At 44.8% G+C, this 24873-nt stretch overlaps 2 protein-coding genes across 2 annotated transcripts in view; one reads left to right on the top strand and one right to left on the bottom strand.

Annotated features, from left to right (window-relative positions):
- Positions 1–2501: 2501 nt before the first annotated feature.
- NOA1 (nitric oxide associated 1) lies at positions 2502–11660 on the bottom strand. The gene is made up of 7 exons (XM_074147875.1): positions 10712–11660; positions 9854–10018; positions 8786–8982; positions 6451–6582; positions 5622–5738; positions 4022–4139; positions 2502–3441 (listed from the first exon to the last, which is right to left on the bottom strand). The coding sequence occupies exons 1-7, from the start codon at positions 11652–11654 to the stop codon at positions 3236–3238; spliced, it is 1878 nt and encodes a 625-aa protein (XP_074003976.1). The 5' UTR covers positions 11655–11660; the 3' UTR covers positions 2502–3235.
- Positions 11661–11898: 238 nt separating this feature from the next.
- The window catches only part of POLR2B (RNA polymerase II subunit B), a 20134-nt gene continuing 7159 nt past the window's right edge, over positions 11899–24873 (top strand). The window contains exons 1-14 of the mRNA XM_074147940.1: positions 11899–11917; positions 12165–12237; positions 13875–14025; positions 17088–17200; positions 17466–17685; positions 18596–18754; positions 19827–19991; positions 20517–20713; positions 21446–21565; positions 21943–22129; positions 22894–23037; positions 23648–23787; positions 23903–24014; positions 24498–24652. Of these exons, the coding sequence (XP_074004041.1) occupies positions 11899–11917; positions 12165–12237; positions 13875–14025; positions 17088–17200; positions 17466–17685; positions 18596–18754; positions 19827–19991; positions 20517–20713; positions 21446–21565; positions 21943–22129; positions 22894–23037; positions 23648–23787; positions 23903–24014; positions 24498–24652 (1955 nt within the window). The remainder of the gene's footprint in view (positions 11918–12164; positions 12238–13874; positions 14026–17087; positions 17201–17465; positions 17686–18595; positions 18755–19826; positions 19992–20516; positions 20714–21445; positions 21566–21942; positions 22130–22893; positions 23038–23647; positions 23788–23902; positions 24015–24497; positions 24653–24873) is intronic.

Below are 24873 nucleotides of genomic sequence, written 5' to 3'. Positions count from 1 at the left end.
TCTGATCACTCTTACTGTGAAGAATTTCTTCCTAATGTCCAGTCTAAACCTACCCTGTTGCAGCTTGAATCCATTCCCTCTTGTTCTATCGCTATTTGCTTGTGAGAAGAGACCAGCACCAGCCTCTCTACAATGTCCTTTCAAGGGGTTATAGAGGGTGATGAGGTCACCCCTCAGTCTCCTCTTCCTCAAACTAAACAGTCCCGGCTCCCTCAATCGTTCTTCATACGATTTATTCTCTAGGCTCTTCACCAGCTTCGTTGCCCTCCTCTGTACCCGCTCCAGCACCTCAATATCTCTCTTGTATTGAGGTGTCCAAAACTGGACACGATACTCCAGGTGTGGCCTCACCAGTGCTGAGTACAGGGGGACAATCACCTCCCTACTTCTGCTGGTCACACTATTTCCAGTGTGGCCAATGCCATTGGCTTTCTTGGCCACCTGGGCACACTGCTGGCTCATATTCAGCCACTTGTCAATTGGAAACCCCAAGTCCTTTTCTGCCAGGCAGCTTTCCAGCCACACTTCCCCACGCCTGTACCGATAAGGCGGTCCAAGCTCCTGCTTTCCACTGTTTTCTCCCATCCCCCTACCTGTTCAACCAAGTGTGGTACCTGCACAAGACAGGTTCTCCTCAGGGCACAAATATTGTGTATCTGTGCGACAGAGTAAGTAAAAACCGACGTCTGTCACTAGCTCTGGTTGGAAATGTCATTGTAAGCAGCAAGATGGGGCTCGTGGCGGGTTTCTGCAGGCTGGCCCTGTTGAGCTGTCTCAACACAGCCGCAGTGCAGGCCGGTGAAGAGGCATCTTTAAGCATCGTCCAGACTGAAGCAACTTCTTCAGCCCAGGCTGCACACCCACAAAGGAGCACACAGAGACAGTGGTGGGAAGGGGAGCCCAAATAATGTCCTGCCAGGCTACTCCCAGGCCCATCATTGGGGCCATCAGCCCATCAAAGGCCCATCTACCTGCACAACCCTAGAGCTGCACAGGGGCACACTGGAACCAAACTGAAGGACATATGTGTTTGCAGAGCCATCAGCCCATTTGTCCAGGAGCGAAACCCATCACAGTAAGTCTTTGTCTTGGGAGGGGATCTCATCAACGTATATAAACACCTGAAGGAAGGGTGCAAAGAGGATGAAGTCAGGGTCTTTTCAGTGGTGGCCAGCAAGAGGACCAGAGGCAATGGGCACAAACTGAAACACAGGAGGTGCCATCTGAGCATCGGGAAACACTTCTTTACCGTGAGGGTCACCCAGCACTGATGTTGGTTGCCCAGGGAGGTTGTGGAGTCTCCCATCCTTGGAGATAGATAGTAAAAAAACTATCTAGACACAGTACTGGGCAGCTGGCTCTAGGTGGCCCTGCTTGAGCTGGGTGGTTGGCCTAGAGGATCTCCAGAGGTCACTTCAACCTCAACTATGCTCTTAAGTCTGTGTCATGGAGCTCTCCAGGTCACATCTTGCGCTAAGTAGGACTGCTATCTAGGGGTGTGGGACACATCATGGGATGCAGGGGAAAAACATATCGAGATTGCACAGGACTTTTTCAGGGGAGGAATCAAAGATGGGAAAAGGGAGGGATTTAGGTGATTTGGGGAACAACTGTGGGAAATAGAATGGTAAGGGGATAAAGAGGTCTAGTTGTGTGTAAATAGTTGGCTGGTGGGTATGCTTGTCTGGCCATGCCCTGCACCTGACCAGCACAATCTGTCCCATGTCCTTGCTAAATTCCTTTCTAACTTTCCTGGGAGAAGGCTCTGTATCCTGTGTTCATGCCTGCATATGGGGGTACGAGAACAGCAACTGGAGTCAGACTGTGGTTGGAAGAGCTGCGTGTCCATGGGGCGACAACTGAAGTGGGGATGGGCATGGTATCACTAGTGAAGATCAAGCTGGACTAGCTGAAGAACGGGTGAAACAGCCTGGGAGAAAAGGGTGTGGGGGTCTCCAAGGGACACCTGGAAGGTTCTAGGAGAGCATAAGGCTATAGCACCAGGGGAGTCCTGGTCAGCTGTGTGTCTGTGCGCAAGGCTGGCTGTACCAGTAAAGGGAGTGGGGCTGCAGCCTCAGGGGCCCCATCTCCAGGTGCCAGAAAGGAGGAGAATGGCATCCAGGAACCAGCAGTTTCTGGGCAGATTCACTGCCTGGACCCAGCACCTGGGGGATTCACCACGGATGTGCGTATGTATGTGTACATAGTCTGTTGGTGCTGTGTGTCCGTCTGTGATTGGTGTGACCAGGTGTGTGTGTATGTGGTGTGCATGCGTGCTCTGTGCCTACCGGGAAGACATGTTCAGCCTCACTAGTGGTAGGACCTGGCAGGATGGAGCTGCAGCAGCTTCACCTCTCCTCGGCTGTCAGACCTGGCACAGTATGTTCTCCTCTAACACTAGACTTCCTGCTGGAGCTTTTGTGTAGTTGGCAGGACGCTTATGCCCACACAGGAGTGCGTTGTCAGCAATTCGAAAAAATTTGAAAAGGATACAAAGGAGTACGTGCCTTTGAAAAAGTTTTATTCTACAAGCTCAGTTTCAGAAACCTTTACACAAGCTACAGGAACCAAATCAAAGCAGCGAGTTGCAAAAGTTTCCTCTTCAGGCGTACGCAGACGCACTTTTCATTAATGCACCTTTCCTGTGTCCAAAAGCAAGGTGTTGGACTCCCTCACCTGTCCCAGATACCGAAGGACTGAAAGGACCTGATTTTTGGTCAATGTTGAACTACCGTCAGCCACTTGGAGGGTCGTACCCACACTGGAGCATTCCCTGCTCCTTCCCACTCCTTCCCCCACTTCCTTCAACTCTGGAAACCATAAAGCCTCCAAGAACAAGGTGACAGTTTCTGACCCATGGGAGCTTGTCTGCAAGAGAAGACCTGCTCTATGAGCAGCAAAGCCAGCCTGGGGCAGGCAGGTGAGTTTCCATCCTGTATTTCAAGAGGGAACACATTAAGGGTTTTGCTCATAGATACCGGCAGGTCCCAGTGAGAAGCTGTTTCACCTCTCACAGCAAGGTACCAGCCACTCAGCTCATTCAAAATGCCTGCAGCCCAGTAGCTGGATCAGGGCTTGTGGAACACTGAATCAGGCACTTCCCCCCCCAGGCCTGCTTCCAAAAACGCACCTGTCTGTGTTTAAAAAGGGAGTCCAACCTCTCCCAAATATCAATAACCAACAAGGTTGTCTAGAGGCCGTTCTGTCTTCTTCCTTGCTCAGATGATGAGAAGTGCTATCTTCTCTCCGTGGTTTTCAGGTTTTCCACCAGGGAAGGAGGCTTTTTGGTCCTGTAGGCAGCAGTGCCTGGGATCCGGGCTCCTCTGACAGCACTGATGTACGGCAAAAGGGGAGGCTCTCTCACCACCAACGCGGTGCCCTCGGGAGTATAGGCTCGGAGCAGCAGCTTCTCTTCTGCGTGAGCTGTCACTGCCACCCAGCCTGCACAGCCAAAAAAAGTACAGTCAGTCAGCAAGATAAGACACTAGTATCAGAATGAGGATTCTGATGCAAACTTGGTGCCTCCTGTGCTGGCCAAGAACCTGAGCCACCCAGGTGTGATCTCCTTGAGAAACCAAGCTCAAAGGTAATATCCAGCCCTTTCCCAATAAAAGGCAGCACCTAAATCCACATCTTACTCTCCCCAGACCCAGCTCTTTCCTGGTGAACTTCAGAGAGAGAGTGTGAACTACCAAAAACACAATAATGCTTTCTAATCTATGGCCCTTCTCCTCTCACCTGGACAGCAGACAGTGTCACAGCCATTCCTGATGCTGTGGAACTTGTATGGCAGCCAGAGCATAAAGTATTCCACTGTGGTCATCCTGTACAAGCATGGTTGTCAATCTCCATTCGTGGAGGTTGCCAAGCCTCAGCCAGACAAAGTCATGGCTGCCCCAATTTTGTGTTGGTGACAGTCCCACTCTAAGCAGGAAATACAGCTTCATCCCTTCAGAGGCCTCCTCCCTTCAATATTTCTAGGATGCAGACCCTGCAAAGCAAACTAATGAAGAAAAATTACCTGCAGAGGAAAGCTTGATATCTGCAACTGCCTCAGTAGTACCAACTCCTTTCAGTGTAATGTCTTGAGGGACAAGAGGGGGGAAATCTTTCATTCGCTCTTCCCCACCCATGGGAACCTAACATCAAAACATGGAGAAAAAATGTAACAGTCAAGAGATGGTTCAGCATTCCTACCTTAAACTGGCAAGCACGCATCCTGGTTTGAGCGACACGGGACTAAGTTATCTTTAATGCTTGGGAAAACCGCACTTTCAGAATTTCTGAAAATATTTACTTTATAGCCAGCTATGATATGTGGGTTTCAAGGTCTCAGTGTTTTCGAGCCTTGCCAGGTGCAGGGATGAGGAGCTGCAAGATCTGGGCACTTGACCCAAGCTGGCCAACGGGATTATTTCATACCATGAATGTTGCATTCAATATAAATTGGAAAGTTTGCTGAGGAGTTTCTCCTCTTACTTGATGGTTGCCATCCTGAGAACTTGTTGCCCCAGCACCAGATCTCTGAGCCCTTCCCTTCTTCCCAAAGCTATAGTGCTTGCAGTGTCCCACATTCGCTGTCCGCAGCTGTGAGTGCACAGCTTCCTACTGATAGAATTGGCTGAGTATAATCCTTGTATACTTTAATATTGTTATCAGGATCGATATTTAGTTATTTAGTGTTATTAACGTTAATGTTCTAGTCTGTTTATAATCTGTTTATATTTCAACCCTCAGGTTTCCTTTTTTCTCCTGATTCCCCTTCCCATGTCAGGAGGGATCATCAGGTGATAGAGTAATTGTCTAAACAACAATTGTTGTGGGTTTCTCAAACCTAACAGCATGACACAAGCAGGAATAGACTACTTCTCTGTTAGATAGGTACTAGGCTGTTGCTAGCCAAGTAAGAGCTGGCTTGAATACCCTACAGGAGTTATTTCAGGTTTTCCAAGAGCAGAATCATGATCACACCCAGAGCAACCCAGTGCGAGCTCACCGTGGGGTGAGCAAAGACAGAGAGTGCCCACTACAGGACCCAGCTGATGGCTCAAGCCAGCCACCCTGATGTGAGTGACATCACTTGTTCTTGATGTGCGCAGGAATGGAGCTGCCAGGGCAAGGACAGCTCACCCCGCCCCCCATCAATCTGCAAGTGCTACACAGTCTGTGGCAATAACAAGCAAAAAGTCACACCACCAAAATATGCAGGGAAGTGCAGAGGATCCAGTGGTGTAAAGAACAAGAAAGGTACATTTTTCAACTGCAATCTCTCCTGAAGCCCAGTCTGAAGTTTGCCATGGAAAATATCCCCATTGCTGCCTGCACTTTAAGGCTGTTCAAAGGCCAAGCATCAGAGAGCAGAGCACCGCAAATCTTAGCAACTTGAGCACTTGAAACAGAAGCTCTGCTGAAACGCATCACCTCAGGTGCTCTCTCCTAACACAGCTGCAGCCATGCAGTCTGTGCAAGGCTGTTCCACACTGCAGATCTCCACTCTCCCACTGCAGAATTCCCAAACTCCTGACGTGTTAGTTTTCCGTGTCAATTGTGCCAGGGCACTTCACCAGGCAGGACAGCCTGTCTATCTGCAACCAAGAGCCCATGACAGCACCTCCTCTTACCTTTAGAAACTCTTGGCCAGCATGCTTCTTGTACATGGCATCTGTGTTATTTAGGGTAGAAATGTGGACTGGCAATAGGTTAGAAGCCACAACAGAAAACCAGGCAGGCTTTTCTCCCTGAAATAAATAATAAGAGAAGGATGGTAGTTACGATAACAGAAAAGCAGCCCTGAATTGCACTCTCCTGCTCAGTTTCTTTCGTGCATGTTGAAAACTTGACTGACGTCCCCTCCTTGTCCACGGAGAGGCCCTTGCCCTCTGTCACTGCAGAGCAGCCAGGGTTTATATAAGCAGGGGAGCTGAGCTTCCAGGAGAGAAGCACCCATGGCTTCACTATCTTGCCTCAAAGCACACCCAATAACATATCCCCTGCCATCATATCCACTCAGCTGAAGCAAATCATCCAAGAGATATCTTTGCTCAAGTTTACTTCCCAAGAACAAACTCAATGGCTATTTAGCATTGAGAGGTGAAGGATGTTTCCTGTCTGGTGCTTCTCGTATCACTTCACATTTCTAACATGCATCTCTCATGAAATCATACTTGGTTCCAAGCTGCTCTCAAGCTACGCAAAGACTGAACATGGAGCAATTTCAGCATTCAAAAGCAGTTACTATTATACGATAGAAAATACTGCACACTGGTAACAAGTATCAACCGCAACTCTCCATCCCAAGGCATTTTGCCTTTACGCAGTGCTTTATTAGCAAATTCATCATTTGAAAAGCAGCAAAGAAAGGGTCTGGGAAAGCTACCCAGAAAGCCTTTTATTGTCTGGCACTATAACCAGAGATGAAGCAGCTGCTCACAAAATCCTTTCTTCCCTTACCTCTAAGTAGTCTACACGTCCCAAGGCTGCCAAAAACAAGACCATTCCTGGTTTGAGAATGAAGGTGCGTGGAACGATGGCATGTGTTGGCAAAACCAGCTTTACTTCTTTCTCTGTCAGGAGATTTAAAACCTACAAAATAAATTGCACTGTCATAACTCATTCCAGATGTTTCAATGGGGACAATGAAATTAATATTGGTATTATATTGCTAGAGGAAAAAGCTCAAGTAGAGCAGTGTAAAGAACTTCTAACAGAACAGTTCAATTCTGGTCCACACAGTGTGATTTACAAGACTTACTGTGCTTTGGCATGTGTGCCGCCATGTGCCATGAACTGGAGAACACCTTCAACTGTAATATTTGAGTTATTCCACTCAAGCAGTGACGCAAAGTGCCAAATCAATACTAACAGCAAAGCTAGTGTCAAATATCTCACTGAGAGAAAAGTGCTGGATCAGACCATGAAATAACTAAATCTGCAGGATGACCAGCCTGCCCCCAGGTGGATCCTTACCTTGGGCACAGTGAAACATGCTCTCTCATCTGTAAGGGCTCCCAAATGCTCCTGCTGCTTGTACTCCTCTCCTCCCTCTTCCCTTCCATCTGGCTTCACCAGCTCATCTGTTTAGGTGCTAACTTGTTTCAGTAAAATAATCCACCTGGAAGACTACTGAAGAGCTAGCAGTACTGAAGCCACAGCGGTCTGATCGCTTCCTAAAGCACTGTTCAAACCCAGCTATGAAACAATGTGCAGACACAGAGGCTCAGGAAGCAGTGCCTTGAAGGAAACAACTAGTCTCCAGGTTGATGGTGTCTCTTTCCTAAACACGGGGAACTGACAGGGGAAATGCTTCCAACTGTGCCCCCCACGCATGCCACAGTCATGCAAACAGAAGTTCGTAGTGGTCTGGCCACGAGGATTAACCTCAATTCAGCATTAAAAGACCAAACTAACTAGGGTTGTGGTGCAGCCAGAACCCCAAATGCTCTTCCTGTGTTCAGAAGCAGACAACCTTCAGCCTGAAAGCCAGGGCAGCCTTCAACACAGATTCTAAAAGATGAGGAGGCTTTGCCCTGCTAGCTGCAGGTTTTCTGATGTGTTTGGAAATGCTTAAATCCAAAATTTGAGAGTTATCAGTAATCATTTTATTTGCTTTCCAGAAGTTTGGCTTTGGAAGGAGTCCTGAGGAAGCAGCTAAAAACAAACCCCCAGGGAGTAGAGACAAAAATGTAATTCCATCATATGCTAACAGCCACTTTCCCTCCCTCTTCTTCCAAACTGAAAAACAAAAACCAAAGCTGCTCATAGCTAGAAATCTCCCCTGCCTGAAATCTCTTGTCCTCCAGCCAGATCGAACACTGACTGCAGGAACAAAATTTGAGCTGAAACTTGGCATGTAGCTCTCCAAAGGCACAGCAAGGATAATCAAAACCAGAAACGGCAGCAGGTATTTCTGGATGCAGGAAAGCCTACTTATCTCCACACTTATGCAACTCCAGAAGAGAGGAAGAACATATCCAATCTCCAGTTGTTACCAAACCAGGTCTCTAAGCTGATAACTGTCTTTACACTGGACACTAACCAGCTATCAGATCTGGCAAACATATCTACTAGAAAACCAGTAGTTTTCTAGCATTCATGAAAGCGGCATCTGCACCTGAGCTGTGCAGTCTTGGTACAGTTCTTGCACTTTCTTCTCTTCAGAATTTTCCCACTCCTTGTACTTTTTAACTTTCCCAGAAAGACAACCTGCAGCTTTACATAGATATCAACGCAATCAGAAATCAAAACATGACTTTTTTGGATGTGTGCACTACTTCAACACAAGCTTCAGAGGCATTGCTCTGCAGAAAGACTGAGGTAGGCCTGACGTATTGGAGCTATTAACAGGAACACTGCAGATCCTGTTACCTTCAGGAGAATGATTTCTCAAAGATTTGGTTGTCACGCAACACTGGTTATCCTCCTAAGCTCCACCTTTTTCAGTAAGCTGATAGAACTAAAAAAGTGCAAACTTCATTGGGTGATGCAGGTATAAACTTGCTTACAGCACTATTGCTTACTTCCCTTCATTTAGATGTTAAGAAAGTTTGATGACGCAGTCATACAATTCCTTTGCAAAGATCACAGTATGCACTATTCAGAAATGCAACAGCATTAAGACAATGAACCCTTCCAAAGTAAATACAAACCACATTTTAACACAATTGCCTAAATCAAACGAATCCTAACCCCAGACTGCAGCAGAAATACTCTCCCACATGCACAGATAAGGCAGAACAGCCCTCCCAACCCTTGTCCATCCCGAAACACAGCACAACAGAGTACCTACACAGTTTTCCTTTACAATCCCTGGAGTGTCAAAACACCAGCGAGCATCCTTCACTTCGTTGTATGTGAACTCCTCCTTTTCCTCATGCTTCCTAGGAGAATGTCTGGGATCTTCATCTATGCTGTAGGAGAGCACGTCAGGGTCAAAGTCAATCACAGAGCTAGACTTCTGCTGTTGAAATGTTCTTCCAACTCTTCCTGGATTAAAACGAAAGGTTTCCTGGTAATTACTTTATTAACTTGCCTTTCCTTCAGGTGGACATCTGTCCCATTCATTTGCTTAAAAGAGATGCATACTGGTAATATAAAGGTGATAAAGGTGCTATATGGGTAGAAATTTGTGTGTTCAAAATCCAAGATGCTAAAAAATGCCTTCTATAGTTCTTGCTTAGAACTCCTCAAGCCCCAAAACCTTAGCAGGGACCAGACCACAGACATCCCATTATTTCCATTTTACAGTAAAGCAGACTGCCTTCTTTCTTCAGTGCCTCAGGCTGTCAAGCACAGAATTATTTGAAAATCAGAGCTATCTTCTGGCAACCTCATCTTCTGGCAACCTCCTCTTTTGGATACATACTAAAATGATGTACAACCACTGTGGCCTGCAGCCAAAATATGATTATTTAAAAATGAAACTTGTTTTCTTTCTTTGGGAACAGGCGATGGCCTATAATGCAGTGTCATTGTGAACTGCTAAGCTATCTGAACTAGGTTAGCAAACGCTGGTGGGAGGTGCACTGCAATAATACTAAAACAGCTGAAAAAATAAGTACTCAAAAGAAATACTAATGATGCTGCTTGCGGAGGAGCTAGAGGTCTTGCAACCATTACTCAGGGAACAAAAACTGGTCAAAATAATTTGAATGCAAGTTTGGAAGTTTTTTATTGCTACTACAGATAGCATGTTCTTCCCATAATGAAATGGAAATTAATTCTTTCAGAGTGGGAAGAAATTACTGGCCAAAACCAGCTGGATTCTACAGCAAATTAAGGAGTTATCAGTCCTTTGTGTAATGGGAGTATTTTCATTAGGGCAGAGGGGAAATAGCTTTACTCAGGCAACACTCACCCACTAAGTAACCTTGCTTCTTCAGCTGATTAAGGTACTTTTTTTCTTCACTGCTTAGCTGATCTTCTGTTTTTCTTGCCTCCTCTTTCAGCCTCTCCTGCCTTCGAAATATCCTGTCACATGTAGGATTAATAACTGGAAATTTCAACAGGTTCAGTGTTGTTCCTGGAAAAAAAAGAAAGGTAAGTTTGGACCTCTGACTTCCAGGCACACTTAAGCTCTGAGGAACAAGAGAAAAAAAAAATTTGCTCCTCCAACTTTTGGGTTGAAGTAACGCAAAGTTGAAGGTGGAACTACAGCTGCTTCCTTAAAGTACTACCCTCCCCAGCCAGGGCAATGGAAACGAGGGATCCATCCACTTGAGATCTGTTCTCATCCATGGTTTGATGAAATGGGTCTCAAAGCCAAGTGGTGCCTAGACTGACTTAATACACCCCAGGCAAGTCCCACCTCCAGGCAGCTTGGTTTGGCCTATGAGTGCTTGCCAGTCCACCTCCCGGTCTCTCTCTAGGCTGAACGGCACCTCCAATTGACAGGGAGATGGCAAGGCATGCAGATTGGGTACTGACTCCACTGCCAGGGGAGCACACAGGCTGGCTCTGGTTTACCAGCTCCCTTACTGCTGCCAGACACACATCACCCTCTGCGCATGCCTCCCACCCTGAGGAAAGTGACAATTCAAAGCATGGCGCAGCACTGGAGCTCGCCGTCCACAATGGCAATGCTTCATGGTGGCAGGCATTTGTTTGGTGACAGGTCCTCCCACCCCAGCAGTGGCTGAGAGCAGCCTTACAGGAGACCTGGGGCTAGCTGGCCTCCAAGCGACCTGCCACAACGGGAAGAGCGAAGTCCCCTGACCTGGCCATGGGGAGACGGTGGCCCTGTTGATGATGTCGGGGGCACGGGACTTGCAGTAGTCTGAGCGCAGCAGGCTGTTGAAGAGGGTCGACTTGCCGGAGTTGGTGGCGCCCAGCAGGTAGACGTCTCCGGCGCATTTCCAGGAGCGCTGCAGACGGCTGACCAGCCCCTCCAGCCCGAAGCCCGTCTTGGCGCTCACCAGCCGGACATCCACCAGCGGGGCCTCACGCAGGCCGGCCTGGGTGCAGGCCGCCGCCAGCTGCCGCCGCAGCCGCCCCAGGTGCCCGGGGGAGTCAGCGGGCAGCAGGTCCACCTTGTTGCCCACCACCAGCAGCCCGGCGGCGGGGACGTCGGGGCCCAGCAGCGCCGGCAGCTGGGGCAGCAGCGGGTCGGGCAGCTCCAGCAGGTCGAGGATGTAGAGGAGGAGCGGGCCGCGGCCGTGGCGCGGAGGGCGGCGCAGGGCAGCGCTCACCACCAGCCGGTGCTGCTCGGGCGGCAGCCGCAGCCGCAGGGCCCGGCCGTGGTGGGCCAGCAGCCAGCAGCGTTGGCAGACGGCGCCCCGCAGCCCCGCCAGGCCGGCCGGGCCCTCCGACAGGCTCCGGTACTTCTCCGCCGGGACGAAACCCGGCGCCGCGCCGTCTCGGCACTGCAACTCGGCCCCACAGCCCGAGCAGCTCACGCCGCTCGGCGGCACGGAGGGATCTGGCCGCCCCGCCACCGCCACCGGGGCCCGCTGCCGCCGCTCCCTGCCCAGCTCCCGGCGAGGCGCCGCCGGTGCTACTGCTGTTGCTGCTACCGCCGCTGCCGCCACCTCGCTCGGCTCCGGTTCATACTCGGGGAAGACAAACTGCTCCTCCTCGCCACCAGCTGTCGCCCGGCGCCGCAACACCGGGGCCCAGGGCCGGGCCAGGCGGGCCAGGAGCACGGGGGCCCGGCGGAGCATGGCGGGGCCGGCGCCGTAGGGGCGGGCGGCAGGAGGGCGCATGCGCGTCCGGCCCCTTCCCACGCGCTGCCTCCTGGGAGACGGCGCGCGCAGCCGCTCCGCCACTTCTCCCGCCGCCGCCGCCGGTGCAGTCGCTCTGCTGGGGAAGCTCCGCCGCCCGCCCCGCTCCCCTCACGGCCGCTGAGCCCCGCCGCCTGCCCCGCTCTCCTGTCGGCCGCCGCCCGCGGCTCTTCCTGCCGCCATCATGTACGACGCGGACGAAGGTAGGGAACCGTTCCCCGGTTCGGCCGTGTTAGGCCGGCTGGGCCCGCGCAGGCCCCGCGGAGGGTAGTGGGGGTAGGGGGCTGCTGCGGGAGCGGTGGGGTCTCCCGGCAGGGCCCCGCGGGCGGCCAGGGGCGCTGCTGAGGTGGCGGAGGGTCCCTCAGGCCGTCGTGTGGCCGCCCCCCCCCTGTCCCCAGCAGGACACCGAGGTGAGCGGGGCCTGGCTGAAATGTTGTGCCTTCCCGGCAGATATGCAATATGATGAAGATGACGATGAAATCACTCCCGACTTGTGGCAAGAAGCCTGCTGGATCGTTATTAGGTGAGTTTTTAAAACTTGCTGTTCGTACGTGCTTCACCGTACGTGCTCTTGGTCTGTCAGGTGGCACCCAGTTTGCTAACAGTGTGTCGTGGGAGCTGCGGGCTGGGGTATGCTGAAGTGTGCAGTGAGGAACACTGCTTTGAATGAAGTAAAAAGTGATTTTGATTCCATATCAAGCACACAATTTTGCCCACTACCCTCACAGCTGATACTGGCACTAGGAAATCAGTACTTGGCTATTCCACCGTGCTGGTGTTTTTCTAGCAGGATGTACATGTCCAGGGCCTGCAGCTTTTTGTGACTGTTAAGGACTGGGATGTGTGGAACTGAGTAAAAAGCATTTCTGTTGTTAATTGCATCACTCATAAAATGTGTATGACTGGTGCCTTAGAGTCATAGTTGCAAAAAGAGCTCTAGATCTGCAGGGATGGTCCCATAGGCGGCCTGGATGGAGGGCAGAGATGAGAAACTTTGGAGGCAGAAGGAGGTCCTTTCTTTTGCAGCCCCCTGACAAGTGCTACATTTACTTTCAGTCAAGGGGTAGGTAATTGAGGCAAGTTCTTCAGCTGAGGCTGTACCCTACTCCATATGAGGAAACACTTTTTTACTGTGAGGGTGGCTGAACACTGGCACGAGTTGCCCAGAGAGATTATGGAGTCTCGGTCCTTGATGGTATTCAAAAGCTGTCTGGACATGGTCTTGGGCAGTCAGTTCTAGGTGACCCTGCTTGAGCTGGCTGATAGGGCAAGATAACCTTTAGAGGTTCCTTCCAACCTCAACTGTTCTGTGATACAGGTTGCCCTTTCCCTTCCCCTTGTGTAGCAGGCTGTGCTGGCAAGACTCATTGTGGCGACAGCACGATAGCCAAGGGTATGTTCCCCTTCTTGGCGAAGCCTGAGATTATTGGTAAGGAGGTAGCTCTTACCAGTTTTCTCTAGAGATTTTGGCAGTGATGGGGCAGAAGCTGAGGTAGTGTGGGTTCTCTGACTGGCTTCAGCAATGTGAGGTAGAGGAGCTTGCCAGCAGGAGCTCATGCAGCAGACATGTTTGGGTCATCCCATTAGAAGTTAGGATGTTGGGCTTCAAATTTAGGCTTTGACTTTTACACTTAGTTCATGCTGGGCTGAAGCTAGGTGACACACAAGCTAGGGGAAGTCCAGGGGAGGAGCAAAGCTGGGAATCTCTGTGGCTGGAACAGAGGGGATCTAAGCTAAGAGAAGTTCTAAAAGTTCTGAGAACTGTTACCTTGACTTAGGGGTATACACTCCGTTTACTGCAGCTTGCAAAATTAAAGTGAAGTAATTTACATGCATTGTTGAAAACTTTAGCTGAAGCCACTTTTACTGAGGTTAAAGTAATGTTTCTAATTTAAGGTAAACTCTGCATACAGTCATGGCTCAGCCAAGAGGTGGCAGCAAGTCTGTCACTTTTTTGCGTCTGTGTCTTCAAACACTGAGAGAGAATTGTTTAGCGTTTTTGAACATCTTTGTTTGAAACTCATGCCTTGAGAAAAGTAGATGTGTTTGATTTTGTACTATGTTTCATGGCTTTTGAAGCTTGTTGATGTATAAAGTGCGTGATTTAAATTAAGATCTCTTATTCGTTAATGCACGTTTTTTTTTCCCTTTTATTTTTAGCTCCTATTTTGATGAAAAGGGTTTAGTCAGGCAACAGTTGGATTCTTTTGATGAGTTTATTCAGATGTCTGTGCAGAGAATTGTTGAAGATGCTCCACCAATTGATTTACAAGCTGAAGCCCAACATGCCACAGGAGAAGTGGAAGAGCCGGTAAGTGGAGACCCCTGGCAGAGGCGACGTGTTTTTACAATGCAAATGATTGTAAGTGGGTTTTATTGAACATCTATCTGAAGAAACAGAAATACATCTGAGCTGTGACACTGCTCATGCGGTCAATAGGACGGAAGTATGAACTCTTTGGAGTCTATGAGGTACATGGCCAAGTTTCCATACAGTGAGGTATATGGCTGAGAAATACGTGCAAGAGCTTGGTTATCCATGGAATCGAACTTCCCTCCCCTATTGAGTTACTCTGGCCTGCTGGTTAAGTTGTTGGTTGAGTTGAGAAATTACCAAGAACAATTGGCTACTGCAACTCATGTTGTCAGTTACTGTATGAAACTACACTGACAGGGATGTAGTTGCACAAGTCAAGTAGACAAAAGCGAACTGTGTGTTGGTGGGATTTTGATTTTCAGTAGCTTTACCATGGCAAGAAAAGTTTATGGCTGAAAAGTTCTTTGTTAGCTTTCTTCGGCTGAAGTTATGTCCAGGTTTTCAAAGGGTGCCATTGCACATCATCTTCTATTGGCACCGTGTTCCAAAGGAGAGCAAATTATCTAAGCTCTGCACTGCATGATGGCTCTTCTACAATGAGTGTGCACCTTCTACAGTGGCTGGGGTGCTTTTATCTGTGTCCCTCATGTGGTGTGTTCCCTGTTCCGTAAGTGTAAATAGTAATGATCTGTTCCCCTGCTGTCAGTCACTAGCTTGCTGCTTCCCTGTAGAGATTTAAAGGAACTTTAGGGCATCTGAGCATTGAATTTGTTATGTTTTGACTGTTCCTTTCCACTTTTTTTGCAGGCAAATAATTATGCTGTAGATAAAATAACTGGGATTTCTTTTAGTTTCTTTGCTGGACAAACAGTTAATAAACATTTACCTCACTGTAATTCTCCTTAATGTTTCTTCTGTTGTTCTAACTATATTATTGCCGAAATCTCTAGCTGTGCAGTTCTGCATTGCTGTATACGCTGTACGTGGTTAAGGTTCAGATTGCAAGCATGGTATGTGCTGGGCTTTTTTTTGTCTGAAAGCTAGGATTTTGCTTTCTCAAATCAGAGAGATTAACTTCTTATTCTTACTTATCAATTAAATATTTTACGTATGAGAAAAAGCAAGCTAGCTTTTTCCTTTACGGGTCGCTTGTGGGCAACCCCTTTCCTCATTTGGAGATACTGGATTAATTTAATGAGACTGAGTGTATTGGACTAATTTGACTTTTGGTTTCTTTCTCCCTCCATTTCTCTGCCTCAAATTTTGAAGGCAATTTTGGTGATTTAGAGCACATCAGAGGGTTTAACAACTGTGCTCAGAGACAGGAATTATGATAAATGTGCTCTCTTTGAGAGCTCTTGCATGAGAACTTGGGAAACCTGGTACTATGCATGGCTGCTACTGCAAATCCAGGAAAAAGGTGTTTCTTTGGGTAGGACTCGAGAATTTTTTTGACCTACAAGATGTTTGCCAACAAGGTTCTGCCACCTACTATTGTAGGAAGCTTTTGTGCCTTTTTAAAATCAGATTGTTTTCAGGTTTTTTCTGATAATTCAAGTCTGTCTTTGTTTCCTGATCCTATAGAGTCATCCTAGGAACTGGTGTTACCCACCTTGCTGTGTTTTCAGTTACTGACAATCGTTATCCTTCTCCAGTAGCAGTTGTGGTTAGTAAGAGAGAATATCTTGAATACAGAAGGCTAGTTATTAGCGTGTGTGTATATATATAGTATATATAGCATGTATATACATATCTTATGGATAAAGCAGCAATGAAACTTCAGTTTGTCTGAAAGCTGTGGTTTTTTGATAAATTGATACAATGATCTGTTTAATCTCTAGAGGAAACAAAACCACCTAGCACAGACGTTAAAAAGGTGGTTTCTGTGGCTCTATGTAAGACAAAATGTATGGGATGAATAATTTGTGCCTTTGCCTTTAATAGTGAGTCCAGAGAAAAGGCTGAATATGAGGACTTTGAAAATATATTTTAGAAAGGCTAAAACCACTTGTGACATAAGCCATAAGCTGGCTTTTTTTTTTCTCTGCATTGGAGCTTGCTCTGCTAGAGCAAGTGTTGCTTTGGTGGTGTGCTATGGCAAAGTCCTTACGGCTAAGATACGGTAAGATGCCTGCTTGAAATTCAAGCTTTGGTTTAGTAGTAGGTATTTTCAGCTGGCTTCTAGGCAGATATGTAGTTGGGGTGGCAGCACTGTTATTAGTGTTAGCTTCTGTTCTGCAAAGGGACGTGGTGGGAAATAGCTACTTGAAGAGAAGGTTGTAAGGCAACAAGTCTTCCAACTTGTGTACATGCAGGTCTGATGATTTGCTTGTGTATGTCTGCCTCCTTGGATTCTGTTCTGTGAAAGAACACTTTGTGAGTAGAGGTCCTCCCTCTACCAGATAGACAAACGCACTTTCATAAGAGTATTGTTTTAAAACTGAGAATTGTTCTGTTGCTGAATGATGCCCATGGTTTCACTGTAACATGTGAAAGGATTTCTGTGGAACTAAACCAAAGCTATTAAATTTAATGTTTTATGTGTGGGAGTGAAGGTTTACAAAAACTCACACCTTTTTTTGATATGACAATTATCTCATCTCTGCATTGAAGCAGATTCACCTGTTTGCATCATAAAACTAGCAGTTTTAGCTAAAGTTACATAAAGAATAGATACCTAAATAGGCATATGTAAGGCATATTCTATTTGTTAATATACTCACTGACTTGCTAGATTTGGAGTCTATTAGGTATTTTATAGAAAGAAGACCTATTTGGATATTTTTTTCTTCTTTTACCAATGGTTTGACCCTTCAGTTTCTTGTTGTTGGTTGAGGTAGGGGGTTTGTGGGTGTGTGTTTGTTTTATTAATGAGGTGTTTAGAAAATACTGAAAGTTCTTGAGTGTTTTTTTGATCTAGTCACCTGAAGAGGGATTGTTTCCGTACTTTGAGCTGAGAACAGGCAGCAGCATTGGCTATTAAGCTCTAGGACCACTCTTGAACAACCAAAGTGGTTGTTTCTGCCATTAAAGATAAATGTCTCCCTGTTTTCCAGCCCCGGTATCTGTTGAAGTTTGAACAAATCTATCTCTCCAAACCTACACATTGGGAAAGAGATGGAGCACCCTCACCTATGATGCCCAATGAAGCCAGACTGAGAAACCTTACGTAAGAACAAACTCTATAGTGGATAAACACAAGGAAGGACTGGCATTGCAATATTAATTAATAGTCTTTTTAATTTAGTAGTGCCTTGAAAATGTAATAATTACTGCTCTATTTAAATTTCAATGTCTAGTTGTTAAATCCAGATGATGATTTGTTAATAATGCTTAATATTACCAGTGAGTGCTCGAATAACTGCATTCATTATCTTTCTGTACAATCTGGAGTAGTAATTGGCAGCTAACACAATGGTGTTTTTATTCTGTAGGTATTCAGCCCCCTTGTATGTGGATATAACTAAAACAGTTATTAAAGAAGGGGAGGATCAGTTACAGACACAGCATCAGAAAACTTTTATAGGGAAAATTCCTATTATGTTACGTTCAACATACTGTTTATTGAATGGTTTAACTGACCGTGATCTTTGTGAACTGAATGAATGCCCGCTTGATCCCGGTGGCTACTTTATCATTAATGGATCAGAAAAGGTAAGGGATTATACCATGCACAGCCATCTTTACAGACAGTGAAAGTTCTATTACTTGTTTCCATATGTTTTGCCAGAAACATAAGCACTTTTATTCCAGTATATCACAGTTACTGTGGGTGCTCATGATCTTAGAGAAAGATGGGGTTTTCATCCTCTGCTAGGACTTTGTTGAGCCACCTTTTCTTCTTCTCTGAGGCACGTTTCCCTTCTTCAGTTCCATAAACTGTTTTTCATTGAATGCCACTAAGTAGTCTAGATATTTTACTTGCCCTTTTCAACATTGCGGAGCGGTATGTACTCTAAAATTAGGTACTTCTTCACTTGGAGTCTCCTCCATTTTTTTCCCAGCTGTATTGATGCATTTTATTATAAGAAGATGTTCTTCCCTCCATTGCTGTAGATTCCAGCTTCAGCAAATCATGTCCTCTCCGTGCTTGTGCCTCCACAATGAAAGTGCTGTTTTTTTGTAACTGACACCTGGGCAAACGCAGCAAAAGAAATAGAATTGCATTTTTCTTCTTGGGGAAATAAATAGTAATCTGGCTTTTACCATTGGAGCTGGCATTTAAATTTAAATGCCTGTGTAGTGCGCTGGCCTTGGAAACAGATCATGAAATGCTTGCTTTATCAGTGTTGTGCCTGAAGCTAACATAAATGTCTAGCAAATGTCTCCGGTGTTCTCGGAGTCTTTTGTTTTGGTTATTCTATCTTAACTAGGTCTGTATTTTGCTTAATACTGTATTTTTAAAATGTAGTGTGTAATCCATCTGAGTTTAGCAAATTGATTTCATGCTGTACAATGCTTTTAAAGTTAAGGCACCTGAAGGAATCGTAGAAGCACACTGTGCTTGTTGCTTTCAGCATGCCCTTTTGCCAGTTATTTACTAGTGTCCTTGTTTCTAATGCAGGTTCTGATTGCTCAAGAGAAAATGGCTACAAACACAGTGTATGTGTTTGCAAAGAAAGATTCAAAATATGCCTACACAGGAGAGTGTAGATCTTGTCTGGAAAATTCCTCTCGACCAACAAGTACTATATGGGTTAGCATGCTGGCCAGAGGTGGGCAGGTACGCCTAAGCAGTAACAGCCCCTGCCCTGGGGCTTACGTTAACATTGCATTGTTTTAGGAGTTTTCTTACTGTCCTGTCTCTTCATGTGTTTTACTTTTGGGATGTTGAGAAGGATTTTTTTTTTTCCTGATGCTAAGAAGGTAAAATTCAATGAAAATGTATTCTGTTTGTCATAGATTATGCCTGTCTCTGGGACAAATAATTTGAGGATTGAAATGAAGACTCAGTTTCTTGCAGGTTGTAAGTCGTTGTAGGGCGAGGCTAAACAATCACTTTAGAATTACTGTAAATGAGATTTTAGCAAATCCAAACAAGCCTGTTTCCTGATTTTTTTTTTTTTTTTTTTTTTTTTTTTTTTGGCAAGAATAGGAGCAGAGAGCCTGTCTTTGCTGATGGCCAAGGTGGTGCTTGGATGTGTTTTGCAGACCACATATTAATTCATATTTAACATCTAATTTCCCCACCTTATGAGGGGAAATAAGTGCTATTCTTAAATTCAAAAGCAGAAGGTGTCAGTACTTGTTTACCGTTGCACTGATGTTTGGAAAGTCCCAAACATGTTCAAAGAGTAACTTTAATAGAAGCCTTAGATCACTCTTGCTCCTGATGGCTGGAGCACTCTTCAGTGGTTGTCCCTCTGCATCCCACAATGTTTGTTTCTTTCTGGAAGGGGGAAGCAGCTACTTGAATAATTGTGAGAATGGACAGTGAAAAGCTGGACTTAAGCTGGCAGAAGGAAAGCTGAAAGTGGATAGAATTGCTCTTGGCAAATACACAAGGGGAGACAAAGGATGCAAACAAGTGGATGGATACTATTTACATTCCTTTGTATCAGCACAAACCTCCCAAGTTTTTGCAGACTTCTAAAGTTAGGAATACTTTTAAAATAAAAAAGTCACTGCTGGAGTAAGGTTTCAGAATAGCTTCTTAGTTGGCCTGCCAAGAACTTATGGTTTCCTGTAGTGCTTGAATAAATGCATTTGTGCTGTATCATCCAAGTCCAGAGAGATACTCTTATTTAAAGGCAAGATAATTTAAGACTAATGTATGTTTCCCCACATCTTTTCAGGGTGCAAAGAAGAGTGCTATTGGTCAGCGCATTGTAGCAACTTTGCCATACATCAAACAAGAAGTCCCCATCATAATTGTCTTCCGTGCACTAGGCTTTGTGTCTGACAGGGACATTTTAGAGCACATCATATATGATTTTGAAGATCCAGAAATGATGGAAATGGTAATATATGTTACATAAGTTATTTCCTGAATTTACGTTTGGTGATGTGAAGCTGTGGCTAATCATCATTCAAAGTATTATTAATTTTCCAATTGTAGTTTATTAGTTTATTATTTTTGTGGGTTGTCTATAAGAAATATCAGAAGTTTTCTGCCTAAACTTACTCTAATGAGTATTCTAAATGAACAAACTGCAATAGAGATTTTAAAGAGTTAATATGTATTTGTCTTATCCTGCTGCCATTGACTTTAATTGTAAAATCCCAGTTTATACTGGAAGCAGCAACAGGCCTAGAATGTACTTGAATTAGAATATTTTCTGAAGTCTAAACTATTTTTTATGTGCTTCCTGCATGCTCCATTACTGTTTTCTGGTGCTCTTGAAAGTGCTACTATAGTAAAGCCAGAAGGAACTGTATCAGTAACTAGCAGTCCTGAAAAGAATCATCAGCAAGCTACTGCATAGTTTCCTTCAGCCCCAGCAGGCACTGGATGCTACGGGGTTTTGCTGTTTTTTGTGCATTAGGTGAAACCTTCTCTGGATGAAGCATTTGTCATTCAGGAGCAAAATGTTGCTCTAAACTTCATTGGATCAAGAGGTGCAAAGCCAGGTGTCACCAAAGAAAAGAGAATCAAGTACGCTAAAGAAGTCTTGCAGAAAGAAATGCTCCCACATGTTGGTGTCAGTGACTTCTGTGAAACCAAAAAGGCCTATTTTCTAGGGTATGTCAGTATTTTCTTTCACACATCTGCAAATGGACCTTGAATACAGATTTTATTCACTTATATCTGTATGATTGGAAGAACACACTGAATAGAAGTTTGTTAGTATTCTGGATACTCAGTAATAAACTTTAGGGTGCTGGTACATTTTCATAGCTGAGAAAATGCAAATGTTGATGAAGTTGGAAAAAAAAATGAAACAGCCTCCTGCACGTTCTGGATCTTAAGTTAGAGGTGATGATAGTGATAAATGGCTCTTTTTGACATTCTGTTGCACGTACAACATAAAGAGGTTGATAACTAATGTGTAGATAACTGCTGATAAGCTCTTTGTAATGTAAACCCTCTCTTTACAACTATTAGTACCTCTTCTTGATCACTACTTATTGGTATGCAGATGAACTGTAGCATCAGGAGACTTACCATTTTAAACGTGATTCTGTATGCTTAAACACAGCCCATATTACAGTACAGAACAGACATGTAGCAGAAGACATGTTGTCATCATGATGTAAATATTAACTTCTCTCTGTCATTATCTGAACTTCCAGTGAGTCGTTCACCTCTAAGGACGTATGTGCTGAAGAAGTCTGTTTTAGGACAGCAGTATCCTAAAGATCTAGAGTAGTCAGCCTTTAGGAAACAGTTCACGGATATATCTATGAAAAGCGTGTAGTCTTTGTTTTGAATGTCTGCTGTCAGTTTAAAATATAAACTATCTTATTTGCTTAGGTATATGGTTCATAGATTGTTGCTGGCAGCACTGGGAAGAAGAGAGCTTGATGACAGAGATCATTATGGCAACAAAAGACTGGATCTTGCTGGGCCACTGTTGGCTTTCCTGTTCAGAGGGTAACTATAATATATGCATTTTCTTCTGAGATAATTAATGGTAGAGGCATTGCCAAATTGGTGCTTCTAAATCTAATCCTACTTTACCAGACTATTCCATTGTGTCTGTTAACCAGTCTTGGGCAACACAGCTTGTATCTGATCATGACTTTTTCATGGAGTGGGTAACTTTCCTCTAGTAGTAGGTGGCTAGCATCGGCTTTTTTGAAGCATATGTTTTTTGCCTGTTCACAAACAGGTTAATTTGTTTTGGTTTTATCCCCCTTCCTCTTCTTACAAATTACTTGCTTCTGTGACATTTTTTTTCTAAATAGTGCTGGGTGGGCTGAATTGCTACTGTACTATTTAATCATGTTTCTTGCCATTTTCTTCTACAGAATGTTTAAGAATTTGCTGAAGGAAGTGAGAATATATGCACAAAAGTTTATTGACAGAGGGAAAGATTTCAACTTGGAACTGGCAATTAAAACAAGAATTATTTCAGATGGTTTGAAGTATTCGTTGGCAACTGGAAACTGGGGTGACCAGAAGAAAGCTCATCAGGCCAGAGCAGGAGTGTCTCAGGTACAATAGCTGAATAAGGCAGGGTAGCATTTGTCAGGTTTACATAAGAGTAAAACTAGGTTGTGGTGGAGTTTAACATTGCTTGGCAGCCATGCGTATTGTATGTTAAATAGAACCACTTTTAAAAGGAAACTTCCATAGCTGAAACATATGAAGATCTGAATAGTTGAGTCTGGTGTGGGGTTTGGTGTTCTTTTTGTTGTTGTTTATTTTTTTTTTTTTGGGTAAAGCAAAGTTAGGAAAGGGGCGAGGATGGTAACTGTCCCTGGATGGTGTGTTGTTGGTATATGTGTATGAGGGGCATGTTTGCTTTTTAAATAAACTCACATTTCAGGCTGTAAAACTAAATTTTCTTAAATTTTTCAGAAGCCTTGAGCAGACTCTGAAAAGAATGTAAATGCTGATCTACTCTTAATAACTAAGTCGTCTTAGTTTTTCAAACTAAGTTTGAAAAGATCTGTGTCATTTTACTGGCAAGCCCTCCTGGTGAAAACACAACTTAGAAAGTACTTTGACAAGTATCGCTCATTCTAGTTACCCGATCAGAGTAAGCTGTACTACAAAAAACAGATTTTAAAGGTAAACTTAGTCTGAGATATAATTGAGGTGAACTAAAAATGTAGCTAACAAAAATCAGAGCTATTTTAGATCTTTGGAAGTACATCATTTCTTGAGAGCATTGATCCTTTGCTCTAATGTATCATGATGCCTGTCAACAACACACTTAAGAAGCTTTGACTAACTGAATTCCTTACTACGTACAGGTGTTAAACCGCCTGACTTTTGCATCTACGCTTTCCCATCTGAGACGCCTGAATTCTCCAATTGGCAGAGATGGTAAACTAGCAAAGCCCAGACAGCTGCACAATACGCTGTGGGGAATGGTTTGCCCTGCTGAGACCCCAGAGGTAATTAAAGTAATATTTATGTCATTTCTTACTCATGCCTAACTGCTTTTATCCACTATTTGTTTTCTAGCCATGGCACTTGTGATGATCGCTTGCAATTTTTTTGAAATGCTGACAGGAATCATAGAATGGTTAGAGTTGGAAGGGACCTTAAAGATCGAGTTCCAACCCCCCTGCCATGGGCAGGGACACCTCCCACTAGAGCAGGTTGCTCAAAGCCCCACCCAGCCTGGCCTTAAACACTTCCAGGGATGGGGCATCCACAACTTCTCTGGGCAACCTGTTCCAGTGCTTCACTACCCTTACAGTAAAGAATTTCCTCCTAATACCTAATCTAAATCTCCCCTCTTCCAATTTAAAAACATTACCCCTTGTCCTGTCACTACATCTCCTGACAAAGAGTCCCTCTCTTTTAATTTCTTTAAATCTCTTTTAATTTAGCTTTATTTATTTATTTATTTAGCTAACTGTGTAGTTGAATGGTAGAAATGAATAAAGTAAATATCGTGTTTTGTGGCCAGTTCCTTGTGGACTTGAAGTGTCAGTTCTCAGATCTTCTTGGGGGAATCTCTTGATTTGGAAATGCAAGTTTACTTTCTGTTTCTGCTAGGGTCATGCAGTAGGACTTGTGAAGAACTTAGCCCTGATGGCTTACATTTCTGTGGGGTCTCAGCCATCCCCAATTTTGGAATTCTTGGAAGAGTGGAGTATGGAAAACCTGGAAGAAATATCTCCAGCAGCAATAGCTGAGTATGTGCATGTGAAACTGTTTAAACAGACTTAAGCTTTTTATCCTTCACAACACTTCGAGTTTTTGGGGTTTTGGTGGGTGTTTTTATTTTTTATTTTTTTCCTCTCTTTCTAGTGCTACCAAGATCTTTGTTAATGGCTGCTGGGTAGGAATACACAAAGATCCAGAGCAGCTCATGAATACCCTAAGAAAGCTGCGTCGTCAGATGGACATCATTGTGTCAGAGGTATAAATTTGCCATCTAGAGTTTGTGTCTTTTTAGATGAGAGAGAATAATGCCTTGATACTACTTTGCAAGGAGTATCCAAATAGAGCATTGTTTGCAAGTCTTGTTCAGAACATACTTCATGTTGCCTGTGGGTTTGGTTTTTTTAGGGGGGATTTTTTGGGGGTTTGGTGCTTCTGGGTTTGTTTTTTTTTTTGTTGTTGTTTGTTTGATGTTGTGTGTGGTTTGTTGTTTGGTTGTGGGGTTTGATTTGGGTTTTTTTGTTGGGTTTTTGTTTTTTAAAAAGAGGATCCAGTTGAAAAAAACAGTTGAAAACAATCTCTTGAAATGCTTCTATTTGTAGGAGTGTTAATGTTTGCTCTGTGCTGCTGGTAGCACCTATAAGGTCTTTGCTTTAGGGAACTTTGTTATCCTGTTTTGTGTTCCGTAGTTCTGATTCTGGGCTGAGACTCTGTACTCATGGGGTGCTGCTTTCTCGTGCAGGTCTCGATGATTAGAGATATTCGTGAGCGAGAAATCCGCATCTATACTGATGCAGGCAGAATTTGTCGACCCCTTTTAATTGTGGAAAAACAGAAGTTGCTGTTGAAGAAAAGGCATATTGACCAACTGAAGGAACGAGAGTATAACAATTACAGGTGAGAGATGTTCCTGAAATTCAACTGAATGTCTAATTTTCCATCCCCACATTAGAGAGAGAAATGTTTAAAGCTTTGTGCAAGACAAAGATGCTTTCTCTACCTGGTAGCTTAATTGTTTTTTTTAATCACACTGAGACAGTGGTAGCAATAATAAGCCAGGGAAGTCCTTATTCTTGTTACTGCTGAAGAGACCCATTTTATGTGTTGGCTGAGTATTT

This window comes from Numenius arquata, chromosome 5 (assembly GCF_964106895.1).
Source record: "Numenius arquata chromosome 5, bNumArq3.hap1.1, whole genome shotgun sequence".
Classification (NCBI taxonomy): Eukaryota; Metazoa; Chordata; class Aves; order Charadriiformes; family Scolopacidae; genus Numenius; species Numenius arquata.
The sequence above is the reverse complement of the archived record's forward strand: the minus strand, read 5'-3'. Positions and strand labels throughout refer to the sequence as shown.

What these genes read in the sequence shown, in the direction of transcription:
- NOA1 (XM_074147875.1), bottom strand. Translation starts at nt 11,654, where the DNA reads ATGCTCCGCCGGGCCCCCGTGCTCCTGGCCCGCCTGGCCCGGCCCTGG. An exon ending in CTGGCCAAGAGTTTCTAAAG is followed by an intron (nt 4,140 to 5,621) that starts GTAAGAGGAGGT and finishes TTTTGATGTTAG; the next exon opens with GTTCCCATGGGTGGGGAAGA. An exon ending in TATCAAGCTTTCCTCTGCAG is followed by an intron (nt 3,442 to 4,021) that starts GTAATTTTTCTT and finishes TTGGCTGTGCAG; the next exon opens with GCTGGGTGGCAGTGACAGCT.